This window comes from Cygnus atratus, chromosome 7 (genome assembly GCF_013377495.2).
Source record: "Cygnus atratus isolate AKBS03 ecotype Queensland, Australia chromosome 7, CAtr_DNAZoo_HiC_assembly, whole genome shotgun sequence".
Taxonomy (NCBI): domain Eukaryota; kingdom Metazoa; phylum Chordata; class Aves; order Anseriformes; family Anatidae; genus Cygnus; species Cygnus atratus.
Window position 1 is genome coordinate 24653319 of NC_066368.1, and position 19172 is coordinate 24672490.

At 55.7% G+C, this 19172-nt stretch overlaps 3 protein-coding genes across 6 annotated transcripts; all 3 read right to left on the minus strand.

The window, feature by feature from the left end:
• Window positions 1-152: 152 nt before the first annotated feature.
• PPA1 (inorganic pyrophosphatase 1) lies at window positions 153-10495 on the minus strand. Of its 2 annotated transcripts, XM_035541438.2 has the most exons (13): window positions 10345-10495; window positions 10102-10166; window positions 9922-9976; window positions 9741-9835; window positions 7494-7547; window positions 6840-6959; window positions 5459-5545; window positions 5042-5168; window positions 4398-4525; window positions 2941-3026; window positions 2664-2733; window positions 1515-1554; window positions 153-469 (listed from the first exon to the last, which is right to left on the minus strand). In XM_035541438.2, the coding sequence occupies exons 1-13, from the start codon at window positions 10406-10408 to the stop codon at window positions 438-440; spliced, it is 1023 nt and encodes a 340-aa protein (XP_035397331.1). In that variant the 5' UTR covers window positions 10409-10495; the 3' UTR covers window positions 153-437. The 2 variants fall into 2 exon arrangements, with proteins under 2 accessions (XP_035397331.1, XP_035397346.1); XM_035541453.2 differs by lacking the exons at window positions 9741-9835; window positions 9922-9976.
• A 1088-nt stretch (window positions 10496-11583) lies between these two features.
• On the minus strand, window positions 11584-14473 carry NPFFR1 (neuropeptide FF receptor 1). The gene is made up of 4 exons (XM_050711923.1): window positions 14390-14473; window positions 13645-13935; window positions 12700-12799; window positions 11584-12358 (listed from the first exon to the last, which is right to left on the minus strand). Exons 1-4 carry the CDS (start codon window positions 14424-14426, stop codon window positions 11584-11586), a joined length of 1203 nt encoding a protein of 400 aa, XP_050567880.1. The 5' UTR covers window positions 14427-14473.
• A 216-nt stretch (window positions 14474-14689) lies between these two features.
• Window positions 14690-19172, minus strand: LRRC20 (leucine rich repeat containing 20). 3 transcript variants are annotated; one of them, XR_007708552.1, is made up of 4 exons: window positions 17771-19164; window positions 17432-17599; window positions 15653-15875; window positions 14690-14804 (listed from the first exon to the last, which is right to left on the minus strand). XR_007708552.1 is itself a non-coding variant. In XM_035539620.2 (4 exons), the coding sequence occupies exons 1-4, from the start codon at window positions 18293-18295 to the stop codon at window positions 15724-15726; spliced, it is 552 nt and encodes a 183-aa protein (XP_035395513.1). In that variant the 5' UTR covers window positions 18296-19172; the 3' UTR covers window positions 15639-15723. The 3 variants fall into 3 exon arrangements, 2 of the variants coding, with proteins under 2 accessions (XP_035395513.1, XP_035395512.1); XM_035539620.2 differs by lacking the exon at window positions 14690-14804 and having other exon boundaries at window positions 15639-15875; window positions 17771-17920; window positions 18214-19172; XM_035539619.2 differs by lacking the exon at window positions 14690-14804 and having other exon boundaries at window positions 15639-15875.

Here is a 19172-nt window from a genome sequence, read left to right on the forward strand (position 1 = left end):
CCCCTCCCCCAGCCCCCGCCCCCCTCTCCTCAAGCCCCGCCCCTGGGCCGCGGGTTCGAGCCCCGCCGCCGCCCCGGCCCCTCTCCGCCCCTCCTCTCCCCTTTCAGCCCCCCTCCCCTTGCAGCCGCCCCCGGCAAGCAGCGAGGCGCAGCGAGGGTTCAGTAGTTTTATTTCCAGCACCCACCCTACGCGTACCGGGCCGGCCTCACCCCCCTCGGGTGCTGCGGGGGCACAATTGGGGGGTTGGGGGGGGGGGGGAGGTGAGCCTGCCAGCCGCCCCCAGGCTCGACACACCGGGCAGCGGGGCTGGGGGCAGTTCCAGGCGGCATAAATTAGAGGCAAGGTCTGCTCGTTGACACCAAAGCTAGGTTTCTGGGCTACTGGGCAGGGCGGCTCCGCTGGAGGAAGGCAGCTGGCTCAGCGTCCATCCCCGCTCCTTAGTTTTTGGGGTAATAGAACCACTTGTCCACTGTAAGGGGCAGAAAAAAGGGGGGGGGGGGGTTAGTCCTCTGCCTCAGCACGAGCTCAGCACCAACCCCACCGGCACTGCCACACACCCGACAGGTTCCTGTGCAACGCGGAGGGCCTGCGGGTGCGTGTGGGTGCGCTGTTCTCCCCGAGAAGTCACCTCACTCAGCTGGCCGCGGGGAGCAGCGCCGTGACTCAGCCACGGCCAGCTCAGGATCCCTCGCGCTCACCTGACTCAGGAAGGGAAGGCCACCTCACTTCTGAGTCACACCCCAAAACACAAGTCATGATTCCTTCCAAATCCTTTACCGATCTAACTTCAATTCCTTTACAGCTTTACCAGAGATGGGAGGACAGCTCTGTTCCCCCTCCTGCCCTACAGCCGCAGGCTCTCAACGCTGCCGTGAGGTCGCCCTCGCCCTGGACATCTCGCACAGGAGGACGAGGTGACAGCTGCCCCCGGATTTGTCCCACAGTTGTCATTTTCCTATGCGGTCGTGCCCCGCATGAGGGACAGGGTCCTGACACGTAGAAAGCCTCGCTACCAGCTCGCAGCTGCTGCTTGCTCCATGACAGAAATGCGATCGGCAGCAACTGCAGAACCGAACTCATGGCCACTGTCTGCCTCTCCCCTTCACGGAGATCAAGTGCTTCCCTTCCTCACCTCGCCTGCACTGACCATACTGGTGAACCTGTTCCAGAGGAACCGATGAAAACCCTGCTGTCACTGCACTTCACTCCTCTGAAGTGCTCTTCTCCAAGGGTCTGCGACACATCAAACCTCTTCTGGAGCAAACTACAGCATCTCCAAGCTCCTGCTGGCTGCCCACGGAACCAGCCTCACGTATCGAAACTACGAAATGAAGCCACGACAGAAGTGACGGAGCATTCAAACGGCATCACAGACAAGCTAGGTCTGACAAGGTCCTTCATTTTTCCCACTGCTAGAGCCAAACCAAGCCACCAAACCCTCACTTCCCTACTGCTGATTCCTTTGAGGCAATCTCCAGCCTGCATCAGAACGTAGCGTGGGCTTTCCCACTTACCTTCTGGTGGGATGGGGTTGGCAGCTGTACAGGGTGGTGCCTGAAATGAGAAGTGGATTAGCAGGCAGCAACTGCTAACAGTTCAGCCTCCTGACTGGGGCTCACCGGACACCACTTAGGGCTGCACAAATCTTTTTTGAGCACAGTTTAGGATCTGAGCTGCATAAATTAGCCTGTGGCAGGCAGCGAAGGACGAGTCCTGTCATCACACAGCCCCCCCTGCACGTGCCCAGCGTGCCGCTGGGGCTCTGCCCTGGGCGCGGGCGTTCGCCCCCCTCACGCTATGGGGCCATCTGTTTCTGACCACAACCAGCCACCGTCCGCAATGCTATCTGCAGCCGGCCTTCTGCTTCTTTTACTTAAACATACTATGTAAGGGTGGAAAAGAGATACAAAGGACTCTGGGGAAACTCCTCGGAAGAGCTTTCACCTGATGTTTAAAAAACAGACAAGGGGCCCCGGCTGGTGACACGCTCCGCTAGCGCTCCACTTTCAAAAACTTCCAGCAATTTGGATACCAGAGGATACAAGCACTTAAAGCCAAGAGCTAAGCAGATGACCGTGACACAAGTCTACGGAGAGATTCTGGTTTCCAGTCACGTTTCCATGCTCTGAAGCAACACTTCTGTTCTGATTCTCCTGCCCCACTCCTCCAACCACTTTTAAGTTGCCAACACTGGTAATTTCACAAGCCTCAGGAGATTCGGCTGAGCCCTGACTCAGGATAAGGGCATTACTCTGGGAACCTCAAGTTTTCCACTGCAAAGGAGGCACGGTCCCCGGCTGCAGGTCTCTCAGAAATTAGGCTCTCTGATCTCACAGGGTGACCTGTGCTGTGAAGCTCTCAAAAGGCCAAATATTTAAATACTCTTTGAGCAGCTGACAGCCAAGCTGCAGGTCAGAAACGCAGCCCTTCACGCTGGATTGGATTCCTTCTCCCAGATGACTAAGGGCGAGGAGAAGCCTCTGGAAGAATGTCTGACTCGCTGCACATCCATCTTATTTAACCAGAAACAGATGCTGTGCTCAGTCATCCAAAACTTTCTAAGCATACAGGGTAAGGCTACTCTTACCGAGGTGGCAGTTTACGGCCCCACACAAACCACACTGCCCTGCCACTGGCGCTAGGACACCCGAATTGGTACTTACTGCATCCACAGTAGCTTTAGCACACTCTTGACTACAGCAGAAGGGACTGTCTGAGACCGTCAGGTTTGTGCTGGAAGGGAAAGGTCGCTCGTGAGAACGTGAAGGCCAAGCCTCCCCGCAGGAGTATCAGCCAACGGAATACCCCGAATCGTTATCGGAGTTGCCCGGCTGCCTGCTGAGACGGCGAGCGGCTAACAGAGAGCGTGTCGAGTCAGGAAACTAAGTTTCATCGGGGCTCACGGGGAAGGAGCGAGCACGGCAACCAGCGTTAACCTACCAGTTGATCTCTCCTCCGTCAGTTTTTTTAGCTATCAAAGCTTTCCAGTGTTCGTGAGTGCTTTTGATGACGTTCACTGCAAAATCCTGAAAACGAAGATGAGGACAAACGCAGTTAGGTGCGAGCACTCCGCCGTTTTCCCCCGACTAGCAGTTACGTGGAGTAAGAGGCCAGTATTTACAGGCTGATTTTAGACGATACCTCCCAGAGTCAGAAACTAAGAGACTCTCTTGGAACACCTCTTGCATTACTTTGCCTTTCGTGAACAACAGCAACCTCCCAGCACACACCAGCTGAAACAACACGGATTTTACAGTAAGAAGTGATTTACTTCCAAGTTGGGCGGGCGTGCCAAGGTCGCCTAGCTAGCCTGAAGCCAAGAGAAACTGAACGCAGATATTCTAGTCCTGGGCCACTGCTGCCTCACAAAAGCACCCCCGCCCCGCAGCTCCTCCCTCTGTTTGTCTGCAGCAGCCAGTTGGTCCTGACCAACCTGCCAGCTTTCCTCTGCTCTAGGCAAATGGCTCCAGTGCTGCTCATATCAACAGGAAGAGACACGCGGCTAATCTAGCTCTGTAACTATTTGAAAACCAGCCTGCTTCCAAGCAGATCACAGCTTTTTTCCCTTAGAAGTAGTATATACCCGACTGCTAACAGGTCAGCTGGAGGCTGGAGCACAGGCGATCGTCCCAGCAGGAACACCAGCAGTAAATATCCTGGTCTGACGCAGCGCAAAGCCAACCAAAACACCGCAGCAACACGTGCGAGGAGCCTTGTCCCTGCTTTCTGCCTCGATTCCAGTTTCACCCAGTCTGAGGGGCAACGAGATGGCCCAGCCCGCCCCCAGCCTAGCACCACGAGTTGAGGAGGGCTCCCGTTTGGGAGCAGTAAGTTACCTGACTAACACAGAGAATGAGTAGAGGCAAAGGAATTGTGCTGCTGAGGCAGAGCCCTTACTCAAAGGGCATGGGGAACACTCGGCCAGTGTTACAATTTAGGCCTGAACGAACGTTTTCACTCCCGCATTTTCATTTCCCGCATTTGCCTCCCTTGGGCACTGGCTTCGTTCCACTGCAGTCTATCGCACGTTGAAGCAAAGGGTGACATCGAGTGGCCTTTGCTCCAGAGCAGGAGCAAATAAACCCGGTGTTTTTCAGCCTGGTTCTGACAGACTGCCAGCCCTGAAGGCATCTCACGTGAACGTCATCTAGAAGCCAGACTGATAATATCCAACAGTAGCGGGGCGATAACCCTGTGCTTTCTCTCCCAGTATCCCTGCAAGCACCAGCCTGGAAACAAGCAGAAGGGGAGGCTGGAGCAGGAAGAACGAGGGCAGCCATATAGCCCTCATTTGTGTTTGTCCTCATCCCCAGCCCTCAGCAACTACCCGTTCAAGTCCCCGTGCACCCAGAGCTCAGTTGTTGTGCAGGTCACAGTAATGCAAACACTGACCCTACCTTGTCTTTAAATTCACCATTAAAAGCAAACTGGTTTTCTGGCTTTCCGTCGGGTACTTTGTATCTTCTGAACCAGTCGACTGTAGCTTCCAAGTACCCAGGCTTCATCCTTCTGACATCATGGATATCTAGGCAGGGAGAAAAGGTTTGTGACCCAGATCCAACAGCACAAGTCACTCCGCTACCGCCCTGCTCTTTCGAGCTGCCCCTCCTCACAGAGCTTTGGCGACATCCTGGACAGGTTGCAGGACAGACAGAAAGCGGATGCCTGCATGTGGAGAGGGAAGTCGGTGTCTCAGCTTCAGAACAAAGCCCGGCTTCCCCCAGGAGCACAGACACATTTACACAGCTTTGATGAGACTTGCTGAGCAACCCCCCCTCCCTTCCACTCGGAGGGCAGGCTGAACAGCCAGCCTTTTCTTCGAGATACCATGCCGTGCAAAGGTCTCCTAACCTGTGATAAACGGTAGTGTATCACTTTGCTAGAGGATGATAACGTCCTGTTCTGCTTTCGCAGCCAATATCGCATCTGATAAGCACGGTGACAGAGCAGGAGCAAGTCCATATCCTGCCCCGAAAGCTTCCTGCAGGCACCCAGTGGCGAAGGGGTAGGACCAGCCCTGCTCCTCCCTCCTGCCACCTACCATTATAGTTGCCTGCCTCAGGGTCTTCAACGTTGATAGCGATTATCTTCCAGTCTGTCTCGCCCTCATCGATCAGTGCCAGCGTGCCCAGCACCTTCACTTTGATTACCTCCCCTCGAGAGCAGACCTGCGAGGACAGAAGACTTGTCAGCACCCACACGTCCAAGAACATGCAACAGGAGGCAGCGCAAGCTGTCAGGAGTTCAGCAGGCAGCCCTGTACCACAAATCTGCTGTCGCTTATCAGCGGTTCGCAAGCCTCGGCTCACAAGGCTTTCGCTCTAAGATCTCATCAACCATCTCCAAAGACAAGGGAGGAAGCATTACATTCTTAAGATACAGGAGATAAGAACTGAATAACACCTCTGAACAATGGGCTCCAGAGCCGTTAACCACAGTTACCTTCGGAAGGCATTACCTTGCTTCCAATTTCGCACACATCGATCGGATCGTTATCTCCGCAGCAGCCAGTACCTTCATCCTTGTGACCTGGGTCTTCCCAAGTCTGCAGAAACAAAGCAAAAACCACACACTGAATGTGTTTGAAGAAGAAACAAAAGGCAGGTTTATTTCACACAAGCAATCGCCTGGAAGATACAGATGATGACCCACTTCACACTTGCTTTCAGGGCTAATGGTCGCGCTACGGTTTTACACTTGCCTGCAGATGCAGCTTAAATCCAAGTCAAAGTTCTTATCTTGCCAGGGGCAAACCGGTCCCTCCCACTGACAAACCTTCTTTCAACAACTTTTCAGACTTCCTCCTCAGCTAAACAGCCGCATAAAGGTGAAGCTCACATCTAGGAAGAATACTCACTGTTTTGGCTGCCTGCCTGCTCCTCTCCCTATTCATTCCTTAACAGAAGTTTCCCGAACTCCAGATAGCAGCCCAACAGAGGTGGAAGACAGATAGGGTGTATTGCTTCCTTTTGGTCAAAGGATTAAAGAACACTGTTACACCAGAGCAGAAATGGGAACCTGGGGTCACATACTCTACACCGCTTAGCGTCCTACTGCCTCTCACCTGAAGCTGTGAGCGCTCGCAGCTTGGAAGACAGGGCTCCAGAAGGTATTGGAGCCATGCCTCCGGAATTAACAGCTGCTTACAACACGCTTCTGATCAGGAGAGAAAGGACTTAGGGTCCACTCTCACCATAAGGAGCACCTGCCTCTAAGGTTGCCCAGACAGAGAAAAAGGAACGCTCTTCCCAAATCCCTGCGTGCCAGGACATGACTGTGACAGTCAAGACCTCGTGATGCAGCGAGAGCATTCAGGTCGCTGGGACGCGTGGCACTGAAGGACTCTCCACAATCTCTATCACACATCTCTGCGAGGCAGCTGTAAGCTCAGCCCCTTTCCCCTGAAGCACAGATTTCTTTGGGCCACTAACACACGACCGGCCAAAGGGTTCAAATGCTACAATTCCACACAAGTAGTGCTCAGATTTTCCCTGCCTCAGGGCTGCACACCTAGATCCTGGATCGTTGGCTTAAAACTAGGTCCGAAAGCTTTACCGGGCAGGGAAGGGAGCACGTGGCACTGCCAGATGCCCTTTGTGAGCCTTCTGCCTGCTTGTCCTCTCTTTTTCCAACAGCTTGTTTACAGCACCAGCTACAAGCCTCTCCCTGGAGATTTCTACCTGCAAACATCACTGCTTTCTTAACAGGTCCCCTTTGTTGGCAAGACTACAGGGGCAGTTGCAAATGTATGAACTGCAGCTCAGACTCTCAGCTGGCAGGGGTCAGAGGCACACACGCAGACACAAGGAAGAGCGAGGAACAGCGACAAGGCACAGTACCTGCGGGAGAGCACCGTAATTCCAGATGTAGCCCTTATGGGGAAACACGTTGGCTACGTAGCGCAGTTTTCCTTTCTTCACATCTTGCTTAATTGGGTTTAAGGGGTCCTTTGTCGCAATCTGAAAGAGAAGTTACATCAGGCTCTCTACTTTGCTCTCGAGGAAAACGGCAGTGATTTTTTCCAGGAAGCTGGCTGCTAACTGACAGGCCGGGGAGCCAGGAGCTGACACTGGGCCCAACACGAGCACTGGACAACCCCGTTTCCTGTTGCATCCCCTGGGTACAGATTTCAGCAGGCTTACCGACGTCAGAACCAGGCACAGGGGTGAGACCGGTTACACGCCGCTTTAAGCAGGAGCCACAGAAGAATACTAAGTGATTACAACTCCTGCAAGACTTCAGCCTTTAGCATTAGGCAAATATTTACACGAAAAGTCAGAATTGCGTCTAGAGAACCTCCCTGACACGAACTCTGCAGGAAGGCAGGTTTTGAAAGGCCTTATTTATCGGAACTCAATCACTGTCTTTACAAAGCCACCGATGCTAGACTGTTCTTCAGGAGGCAGGAGGGAGGAGAGAAGCAGCAAAGCCCAAGATTATTCACAGACTAGTCAGCTGAAGCACTTCGGGCAGGAGTGGCAGTAATAAGTTACCTCCATTTTAGCGTTTGTCCATCGAGGTATTTCCACAACCATGTTGAACACATTCTGAAAAAAGCAAAACATCAGTGAATGGGGAGGAACCTCAATACCACACCATACCAGAGCAGACATGGAAGCACGAACACTAGGAAGACTGCGAGAAAACCAGAACTTTTTGCTTTTTTTTTCCCCCCCCAGTGCCAATTCTGAAACACCTGACAGAAGTCCCACAGTCTAAGTCAGTCACGTGTCATCCCTCAGATTTTAGTCCCATGAGGTTAAGCTAGATTGCAAGCTTTCTGCGTGCTTTCCACCAGGTGCCACCTGAGAACATGCCCATTATCTTTTCACAGAACAGCGAGCTGGAGTAAACTGACGCCAGCTGCATAAACAACACCGGGTGAGACAAGGTGAGGTTTTAGGCATAATCATTAAATAGGAGGCGTGTAGCTCCTACAGCAAGAGCCACCCTGACCATTTAGAGCAGGAGATGCCTGCAGTAGCCATGTCCTTAGTAATACTTGTACCTACATAACATCCCAAATGACTGAGAGCTTTCCTCCCCATTATTTGTCCCCACACCTGGCAGGCCCTCACTTATGGGTAACCCCTGACTCCAGCCGGGCCCGGAGGACCAGGGCTCTTCCACACTTGCATCTTAATGAGCACTACTGGAGGAGATTATGGCCTTTAATAAAAAGTCAGACCTTGCTCCCCAGCACCCGCCAGGTTTCTAATCCCCAGGGTAAGCAGCATTAGCATTGCAAAGGTAACACGGGGCATGCTAAAACCCTTGCACCTGTATTGCACCACAAATAGATTGCTACCGTGCAACGAGTGCTGTTACATCACGCGCCTCCCTAATGAGTTTATTGCATCCTCTTAATTGGGGGGGCACTGCTCATTTGCAATTTAAACGGAAAAGGATATATGTTATTTTTACTTATAGGTAAGTGGAGGAAGGGAAGGAGATGACCACAAATGGCTGGGCAGGGCAGGAGGGATGACTTAGGGGCACGTCTCAGCTCCGCTCGCCATCCCCCAGCTCCAGCGCCCCGAGTGCCAGACATGGCTCGGCCCCGGACACCCAACAAGCGGCCAAGGTCGCTCCTTGGGACCGCACGCACAGGTACAGATGAGGTCAGCACATCCCCGCCCGAGGCTGAAAAAACTCCCTGCAATAATCCGCTCAGTGCCAGAAGTCTAAGGATAAAGATCAAGGCACCAGACACGCAGCAAGGTAGCCTTGCGCTCCGAGCTGGGCTCCCTACTGCAGCTAACGAACCCGCTAAGTAACAAGTAAAATCTCTGCAGAGCATTCCAGCTACAGAAAGAACGAGCTCTAGCGTGATCAGTTGTGCAATTTCAGCTCGCTTCTCTCTCAATGACTTGGCACCGAGGCGCTGGCGAGCAGCACGCTGTGCCTGAAGGCGCAGCAATCGTCCCCTTCTGCGTGTTAATTATTACCAGGCCACCAAAACCCTTCTCACCCAGTGCTTGCTCCCCAGCTCTATCCTACAAGCGTCTGCAACTTGTAATACCACCTGAATGTTCCCTTCTGAGTTACCTTTTGGATGCCTCCCTTACCAACTAGCTGCAGAAAGTGTTTCGCCTCCCTCCTTGACCACAATTCTCCTTTTTCCTTTTGCTGGCCGCGGGCAGCAAACAAGGGCCTGGTGGCTCTCCCTCCTTCCCCTCAGCAGCCCGTGTTACACCCATTTTCCCCATGAGAGCGATTCTCAGTACTGGCCTGGGCAGGACAGCGGCCAGCAGCTTGACTCAGAGATCAGCCTAATTGGCTGCACATCATTAGGTCACTCGCTCTTTGTGCCCTCTCTACACCCACCCAAACAGGGCCCTCAGACAAGGCAGAGGTACCACACGTAAGCGTGCTCCCCTACGACTTGCCCTACCTTATAAAAAGAAAAGAAATTCAAAGCAGGGAATGGCAAAGAGGATAAGAAAACCTCAGGAAGGATTCACACTGGGATTCAAGACCTCACCCACGTATTGCAGTGTGCAAGAACACAGGAAAACTACTCTTTAACCTGTACGTGGGGCTCTCCAGCGTGTCCTTTTCAGCATCCAAACCCACGCTGTTTCTCAAGCTGCGTGGCTTTTTAGTACTTGTTAAAAGAATGAGCAAGCTACAGAGGTGAGGAGCGCGAGTTATCCCTGGAAAAACGCTGAGAGCAGACCACAGAACTGAGCTGCTTCGGTTTTTCGGGCAGCGGTCTCGAAGAGCCTGACGCGACTAACCGCTGGCAGGGCGCAAACAGCACGTGGCAGGCGAGCCGCTCCTCCTGAGGTCCTGGGGTGCAGCCACAGCCACAGCTTCGCATCCTCGCCTGGCACTGGGCAGGTTACGGGCACAAAAACGACCTTACAGCGGTTAGAACCCGCGCGTGATGCACACCCTCTGCCCGTAGCACACACCTACGTGGGTCCAGGTGTTCAGCTGCGTGGAAACCACAGCCGGGGTGGCTCAGTATCACCTGGTGGGCAGGAACACGGGGGGGGGGGGGTGTGACACGACCCCTGGCCCCCTCCCAACGCCCCCCTGGAGCCGGACACCCCCAAACCCCGTCCCCCCCGGGCCCAGGGGCCCGGCCCCGCTCACCTCACCGCCGCCGTCGCGCAGGGGGATGTCGTGGAAGGGGGAGACGTACTGCCCGGCTGCGTCCTCTGCAAGGCAAGTGGAGCGCCTCAGCAACAGGCCCGGGCCCGGGCCCGGACCGGGCCTTAGGGGGGCTTAGGGTGGCCTCAGGGGGGCCTGGGGGGGGTCCCCCGGGAGCACCCCCCGGCTCGGGGCGGCCCGGGAGGGTACGGGGGGATGCGGGGAGGGCGTGCAGGGGGCACTCACTGAGGAACACGCGGTACCCGGCGCTGTGCGGAGCGCCGCGCTCCTCCGCGCTGTACCCGGCCATGGCTCCCCTCACACGCCTCCCCGCGCCGCCGCTCTGCGCATGCGCCGCTCGCCTCAGCGCCGCGCCGCCCGCTGCGCATGCGCGGCCCGCATAGGCGCAGGGGTGAGCAGCCCCCGCCCCGCCCCGCCCCGCCCGCTGCGGGGAGTGACGTGGCGCCGGGTGACGTGCGGGGGGTGACGTGTGCAGGGGGCGGGAGGGGGGCGCTGAGGGGAAGGGGGCGGCGCAGCGTGGGCGCCTCAGCGTGGGGTGGTCCGCCTGTGTCCACCAAGGTCACCGCAGCATGGCATGGTCCACCAAGGTCACCGCAGTGCGGGGTGGCGTGGTCCACCAAGCCCACCACAACATGGGGTGGCGTGGTCCACCAAGGTCACCACAGCGTGGCATGGCACCGCATGGCCACAACAGCCTGAGGTGGCATGGTCCATCAAGACCACCACCACATCATGGCATTGTCCACCAGGGCCACCACAGCATGGCGTGGTCCAGCATGGCCACAACAGCATGGGGTGACACGGTCCACCAAGGCCACCACAGTGTGGCATGGTTCACCATGGCCACCACAGCATGGCGTGGTTCACGAAGGCCACCACGTCATGGAATGGTCCACCAAGGTCACCACAGCATGGGGTGGCACGGTCCACCAAGCCCACCACAGCATGGCACAACATAGCCTCAACAGCATGGGTTGACATGGGCCACCAGGGCCACCACAGCATAGGGTGGCATGGTCCACCAAGGCCACCATAGCATGGCATGGTCCACCAAGGCTGCCACAGTGTTGTGTGGTCCAACGAGGCCACCTCAGCATGGGATGGCATGGTCCAGCAAGATACGGCATCACATGGTGTCAACAGCATGGCATGGTTTCTCCTGGCATGGCCCAGCGTGGCACGGCCACTCTCATGCACCTTTCCCCCACTGCTGTGCCCCCATGATGGCAGACAGGGACTGGGTAAAGGGGGGACACCAGTGGGACTCAGGGACATGGCATCAGCAAGACGTGCATTTATTTCAATCCTCATTCCTCCCTACAACAAGCCCTTGGGTCAGAAGTTCATGCCCCATATCAAGGCCACCAAACCACAACAATATGGGGGTTCCTCCCTACCACAGTGTCATGCATGAGGTCCCCACCGGGCCCCGCGGTGACCAGGCAAGGTGGTAGCCGTGGCTGCTCAGCCGTCCCAAGCGGGGACGCCGGTTCGGCGAGGCGCCAGGGGCCCCGATTCGGAGTGAGGGGGCGAGTCGCTGGCCCGGGCCAGGGTGAAGACACGGTTGCGGGCGCCGTAGGGCCCGCGGTGGCGCCGGCGCGGTGGTGAGCAGAAAGGGGCCCTGAAGGCCTCCTGGAAGCCCCGGCGGAAGTTCTCGTTGAAGTAGCCATAGATGATGGGGTTGGCGCTGCTGTTGAAGAAGGCCAGCCAGTGGGCGAAGGGGAAGATGTAGACGGCGACCAGGCGGAGCTGGCGCTCGCTGAGGCACCCGTAGTCCATCAGCAGCATCAGCGTCCAGAGGGGCAGCCAGGAGAGGGTGAAGAAGAGGGCCATGATGATAAGCATGTTGATGACCTTCGCCTTCTTGCGAGACACCTTCCTCCCCTCAGGCTCCTCGGGCCGGGCGCCGTGAGCGGGAGCTGCCGACTTGAAGAGCTTGAAGGCGATGCGGGTGTACATGACGACGATGAGGGCCAGAGGGGCCACGTAGATGTGGGAGAACAGGACGGTGGTGTAGATCCTCCTCATCCCTGTCTCGGGCCAGGCCTCCCAGCAGGAGTAGAGGGGGTAGGAGTTGTTGTAGGTGTCCACCATGAAGTGGTGCTCCTCCCTGGTGACGGTCAGGGTGATGGCGGAGGGGCACATGATGAGCAGGGCCAGCACCCAGATGACAGCGATGGTCACCAGGGCTTTCCTCAGCGTCAGCTTCTGCCGGAAGGGGTGGACGATGCAGCGAAACCTGCGGGGTTGGTAGGACCTCCTTGTAGGACCCCAAGGAGGTGGCCAAAAGCATGATCACGGCTTTGACCTGGGTTTCATGTTCACCATCGCCACACCTTTGTGGGCACTTTGGGAGGTGAAGGAGAGCGGGGATGTGGTGCTGCATGGGCTCCAAGCTCGGGATGAGGGCTGTGCCCGTGATGGGACATCCCTGGGGAAGGAAGGTGGCCAGCACCCAGTGGTGGGAGGGGAGGGTTTCATGCAGCGGGAGGTCTCCTTAGCCTTGGGAGGTCTTTGCAGCCTTGGGTTACCCCAACACAGTGCAGGCTGAGGTCTCAGGAGCCCCCCATCCCAACATACCTCTCCACGGCGATGGCCACCAGCGTGAAGACCGAGGCCGAGACAGACATGCCCTGCACCAGGCCGCTCATTTTGCACATGGTGTTGTCAAAGGGCCACCCTGCAAGCACAGAGGAAGCTTTGGGGGTGGTGGGCTGGCCCACATCCCCACGTCATCCCCTACCTCATCACCCCTGAGGATGAACACATTCGGCTCAGCCGTGTCCATCAGCAACTCCCTCTAGATGTCCCCATCCACCGTGCGATGCTAAATCCTGGTCCTAAGCAGGGGAGCTGTATTTTTCACTTGTTATTCGTACAGAGATGGCCTTTAGCAGTACAGATATTAAAAAAAATGTTTAAAAAGATTTGTATTACACTTTTCAGAAGGTTATCGAGCAAGGTGACATCATAAATACTTTCCCTTGCCCTTTCTCCTGCATTTCTGCAGGACTCCAGCTATTATCAGAGGGACCAGCCTTTGGGTTCTTGATCTGCAAGGGCTTTAATTTGCTTCCCCCGTTAAGGTATCTGCAGGTGTTGAATGGCACTGGGTAAGCACAGCACTGGAGCAGGAACACGGGTGATATCATGGGGCCACAAAGCCACCGAAACCCTTTTTATCTTCAAAATCCGGTGTGGTGGAAAAACGCCTGTGGCCTGTTGGAGGATGCAACATCCTCCCTTGGCTGGGCACGGGGCCGCAATCACTAAATTGCAGGTGGTAATAAATACAGAAATATTCTGCCCCTCGTTGTGGCCCATGCCACTCAAGATGATGGAAAGCAACGTCATGGCTTCGAACCTCCATCAGACATGGCCCACCACCCACCCTCCTCGCCTCAGCGCAAAAGATGTGCAGGAGTCTCGGAGGTGGCCTCCTAGGGAGGGTGAGGAGAAGGCTCATGGTGTCTCCCACCACTTCCCCATCACACCATCACACTATCTGCTGCCCTGCTGCCTCACCCGTGATGAGGTTGTCCACCAAGGTGGTGGGCATGCAGAAGATGCCCACCAGCAGGTCGCTGATGGCCAGGTTGAGGATGAACATGTTGGTGACCGTCCGCATCTGGCGGTTCTTCACCACGATGAAGCACACCAGGATGTTGCCTATCATGCACATGAGGAAGATGAAGGTGTAGGCCAGGATGAACATCGCAGCCACGGGCGAGGAGTGCTGGTAGTACGCCAGGAAGGTGTAGTTCTCCTTCAGGAGGTGGCTCTCGCTGGTGTTGGCCCAGCTGCCATTGGAAGGGTCTGAGGAAGGGACAGCAGAAAAATGAAGGTGGAAAGGGATGAAGTGATCCTTTCCTTCTTTTCCCAGTTGCCCTGGAAGGTGGGGAGATGCCCTCAGACGTGGGGAATCCCAGCCGTGTCACCGCTTCCAGCTCATGGGGCTGGGCCAGCAGGTGGGTTGGCTCCGCGGTGTGGATGTTCCTCAAAGCTCAGAATGAATTTTTGATGTACAGTTAAAAGGAACCCAGCGGGCATCTTGTTCTTGTGGTGTTTTTTCTAAGGGATCACGCAAGGAAAGCAGGGCGTGGGGAGAAGTCCATCTCCTGACACGCTGCAACACTCAGACCACGCAGGAGATGCATCAATGTGGTCTCCAGTCCAGTTGGTCCATGAGCATCCCCGGTGTCCGGGAAAGAGGAGCCCCTGCACCCTCCTCACATACCCAGCATTAATTATACGTAATTATGATAATTACCTGGGACCAGGGGAGCTCCTGGTGGACGGGGGGACATCGTTCTGCCGCTGCAGACCTACCGGGGGAGCAGGTCCGCGCACCGGCCCCCGGCAGGGATAGGGGGGATGCTGGGCAGGGGGGGACTCACCCTGTGCAGACACAGGCTGTGATTTTAAGGCAGGAAAAGGGAAATTTTGGACCGGGCAGTCACAGAGCCCGCAGCAGCATCGCCCGACACCTTTATTAAGCCCGAAACTTTGCCTGACTTTATCTCCCTGGGCTGCAATTTCTTGCAGCAGTGCCGGGTGAGAAACCAGAGGATGCTCCGGGAGGAGGGAGCAGGAGGAAGGGGTGAGAAAAAACAGCCCCTCTGCTCCGAGCTGGATGGGGACGCGTCCTCCTCTTCGCCGGGGATATCTCGGTGGCGGGGACTTCCCTGGGTCGGTGGGGAAGGAAAAACCGCAATAAGGGAGGGGAACGAAACCTCCGCCTCGCTACTCACCCCCGCCGGGCTCCGGGTTCCGCAGCGCCTGCATGGGGCCGGGGGGCTCCAGCTCTCCTCCGGCCGGGGGTCCCCACCGCCGAGCATCGCTCCCGTGCCACCGTCACCGCCGGCTGCGGATGCGGCAGCGGCTGGGGGGGTGGAGGGGGGGCATCCTCCCATCGCCATGGATACCGGGGTACCCACGGGCGGCTCGGCGGGGATGGAGCCGGAGCAGCTTTGCAGATGTTGTCACCTGGGGGGCTGGGGTCTCCCCCTGTGCCCCCTCCCCAGTTCTCCTGCCACGGGGCGTTAGGGCACGGCGAGTCCACGGGGCAAATATTGTCCCCCTGCGGCGGGGGCAGCCCAGGTGTGGGTGGCCCCCAGGGAACCCCCAGCCCGGATATATCTTGAGCCCCCCTGGTGCGTGTGCTCCTTGCGCAGGGAGGCAGGGAAAGCTGTGTCCCAGCGGGATGGGGACGGGGCCACCTCCTGACATCTGGGGGCTGAAGGTCCTCCTAACGCCCTGTGTCCCCCCCCTGCATCTTTGCAGCCCCCCAGCGTCCTCCTGGCTCTGCAGACGCCAGGGCATGGGAAGACCTCAGGACACCACAGTGCACACGTGTGTGTCCATCACAAGGGCTCCGTGGAGGCCCTTCACTATGTCCCCAGCCCCACGGGGACCCGCCACCACATCCAGGGTGACAAACACAGCGCCAGGACCCGCAGGTCCTGCGGAGTGGCTTTATGGAAAAGGCGACCGGTAACTCATCGATTCAACGAGCAAAGTGCGTGCAACACACGTTTAATCGGGCGGTATCAGCAGGTGGAGGCCGTGGGGAGGTCCTGCTGCTCCTCCACCTGGCAGGACGTGTCAGGCTTCGGGGACGTCGCCCTCGGGTGACAGCAGCAGCTCGAAGGGGACGAGGGGCCGGACGAGCAGGCGCATGTCGGGGCACACGGGGTTGGCGCGCAGGTTGAGGCTCCGCAGGGAGGCCATGGAGGCCAGAACCTCCACCGGCACCTCTGCGGGAGGGAGCAGAGTGGGGACAGAATGTCAGGGGGGATTCCTGGAGAAAGGGCTGGCGTTTTTACCCCCCAAAAACCCAGTGCAAGGGCTGTTGGGGAGCCGCAGCACCCGTGTTTGCAGCCTCTCCCCCCTCTTCCTGCTTTTCCGAGTGGAACGGCTGGAGAAGGAGAATACGGGTATTAAAATGCAGCAAGAAAAAAAAAAAAAAGCAAGAAGCTTCTTTCGTAATTAAAGCCAACAGTAATTTTCCTCAGATCAGAATATGAAAATAACAGCGAAATAAAAACAGCTAGCTCAGATCAAAGGCTGCTGGGGAATTGGTGAGGGAAGGGATGACGGCTCTGACTGGGGTGCACACAGCTGCGTGGTGGCATCACCCTCGAGGGAGAAAAATACAATTCCAGAACCCCCTCAGATGAGCAGGGAAAGAGTTAAAAGCCCCGGCACTAAGGTGTGCATGGTTACACTGCAGCTTGAGAGCTCCTTGAGATGAAAAGGGCAGCTGGTGGCACTCACAGCCTGGTTTCTGAGCCCACGGGCTCCACGCAGGCATTAATTGAGCTACTTGTCCTCCTGTTTCCCTGGAGAACATCACCCACGGCCTCCAGCTGTGGCTCTGCGTGTCCAGCAGGTGACTCAGGAGCCTCCAGATACCTTCAGCCTGGGTCACAGCCTGGTAGCAGCCCCAGCAGAAGACATGCAGGACCAGGAACCACACGTGGTTGGGATGGTGACAGCAGCAGCACCCAAACCCAAACCTTCTGCAGCCCTCCTGCCACTAAGCTCACCCTCCTCAACCTCCATCTACCTTCTGCAGAAAATCCATCCTGCTCCCACCAGTCCCACAAGTTAGGCTCCTGCTGCTAGATAGCAGCACCAGGATGAATTTTGGGTGCTTTAGCCCCGTTTCTGAGACTATGCCAAAGGTCTTCTACCAGCTATAGCAGGTGAGTCGTAGGTGACACCAAGTGGGGAGAGAAAATGTCCTCTTGGTGTCTCTCCCAAGGTCTGCTGGGGTGAAATGCGTGTCCCACCATCCTAGTCCTATGCCCCAAGGGCTCCAAGCCTCGGGGGCTGTTAGGGTCAGGCTGGTGGGCCCTCCTTCCCCGTTGCGGTTCTAGGGTGGTCCGGGGGCTTCATGGTGGTCCAGAAGATAGAGCTGTGAGTGAGGAGCTTTAGCTGGGCTGGGAAGGACCTGAGATGGTGTGGCTGGCCAAGAGGAGACCCCCAGGAGACCCCCACCTCTCCCAGTACTCCCAATGAGGTGGTGAAGAAAGGCTGTGGTGGCTTTTTTTGGAGAAACAAAGAAAACCAGCAGGGTATCCACCTAGAGCGGGCAGGGACTGGTGGTCCCTTGGTGGTGGGTCGGGTTGGCTGGGTTGTCTCCATCTGTGGGGCCAGGGACGACGCTGGGCCTCCAGTTCAAGCCATGCAAGGACCAAGTCCCCTAATGGAGGCCACCAAATGGAGGAGCCCAGGAGGAGGTCGAGGAGGAGTTGCACAGAAACCTCTTTCACCCCTGGCTTCCACCTCCATCCTCTCCCCCTCTCACCTGCGATCTCGTTCCCTTCCAGGTCGATGCTCTCCAGGGCAGGGGCGGCCGCCAGGGGCTCGGGGAAGCGCCGAAACTTGTTGCGGGCGAGGTTGATGGCCCGCAGGTGCAGCAGGGACCCCAGCTCCTCGGGCAGGCGGTGCAGGAGGTTGCCCTCCAGGTTGAGCTCTGAGGGGAGAGGAAAAAAAAGGGGTAGAATTTGAGGGAGAAAAAAGCAGATTGCCCACTTTTTGCCATGAAGCTCCTCCGGGGAACCACAGACACTGGGAGAAACGTGCTCTGGGTTTGTGTTTGTTGAGCTGTGGACTCGGTGGAGGCCCATCGGAGGCCGCCCCTTACCTCGCAGCTGGCTGAAGGTGGTGGCGAAGCGGCCGGCGAGGGCCCTCAGCTCGTTGTTGGCCAGCGAGATGCGGTGGATGCCCTCGGCGACGCTCCTCATGGCTTTGTAGATGCCAGCGGGGAAGGCCACCAGCTTGCAGTCGGCCAGGTCTGCCCCGGGGAGAGCCGAGTGACGGCCGGGGGCAGGTGCAGGCCGGAGGCTGCCAAACACCACGCTCGTCCTCCAAAAAAAAACCTCTTTGCACTCCCCCGTACGGGAACAGGGGGACGGGACACGCATTTTCCTCACCCCCTCTTCCCAAGCAGGCCTCTCTGCTGCAGGAGGAGGATTTCGGGAGGGAGCTGTGACCCCTTTCCCTTCCCCATCTGCCTCCGGGGTTTATTTCTGGGGGACACGGAGGCTCGTTGGCCGCCCCCTTGCACCCGGGGGGCCCCGGCCTTACCCAGGGCGTCCTCGCGGGCCTCCACTGCCTCGTTCACCCTCCTGGCCACCCTGGCCACCGCCTCGCCCATCCGCCGCTGCATAGGGCCGCCGCCGCCGCGGTCCCCGGGGATGGCGGGCGGCTAAAAATAAAAAATAAGGCCCGGGACGCCTGCTCCGGGAGCTGGGGGGGGTGATGGCGCCGGTGGGAGGGGTGTCCTGTTTTATTTTTGTTTGGTTTTTGGCAGGGGGGTGGAAGCCATGAGAAGGGTGGGGGGGATAAATAATAAATAAATAAAACAGATAAATAATAAAAAAAATACAAAGAAAAATTACAGAGAAAAAATGCAAAAATAAAAAATGCAAAGAAAAAATACAAAGAAAAAAATACAAAAATAATACAGAACCATTAAAATACAAACAAAAACCCCAAAATAGTAAAAGTACAACAATAAAAAAATACAGAAAAAAAAGGTAAAAAGTACACAAATAAAAAGGAAAAGATATAAATCACAAAAATAAAAATGGTAAAAAGGTAGAAAGTACAAAAATAAAAAGTACGAACATAAAAAACTAAAAATACGAAAATAAAAAATAAAAAGGTAGAAAGTACAAAAATAAAAACACAAACATAAAAAATTAAAAAATACAAAAATAAGAAAAAAGGTGGAAAGTACAAAAAATACAAAGAAAATTTAAAAAATAGAAAAATAAAAAATAATAAAATGGTAAAAAGTACAAAAGTTAAAAAAGACAAAGAAATTCAAAAATACAAAAATAAGAAAAGAATAAGAAGGTTAAAAGTACAAAAATAAAAAAATACAAACAAAAAAATAAAAAAAATACAAAAATAAAGAAGAAGTGGTAGAAAGTATAAAAATAAAAAATATAAACATAAAAATTTCAAAAATACAAAACGAGAAAAGAATAAAAAGGTAAAAAGTACAAAAAAAATACAAACATAAAAAAAATAAAAATACA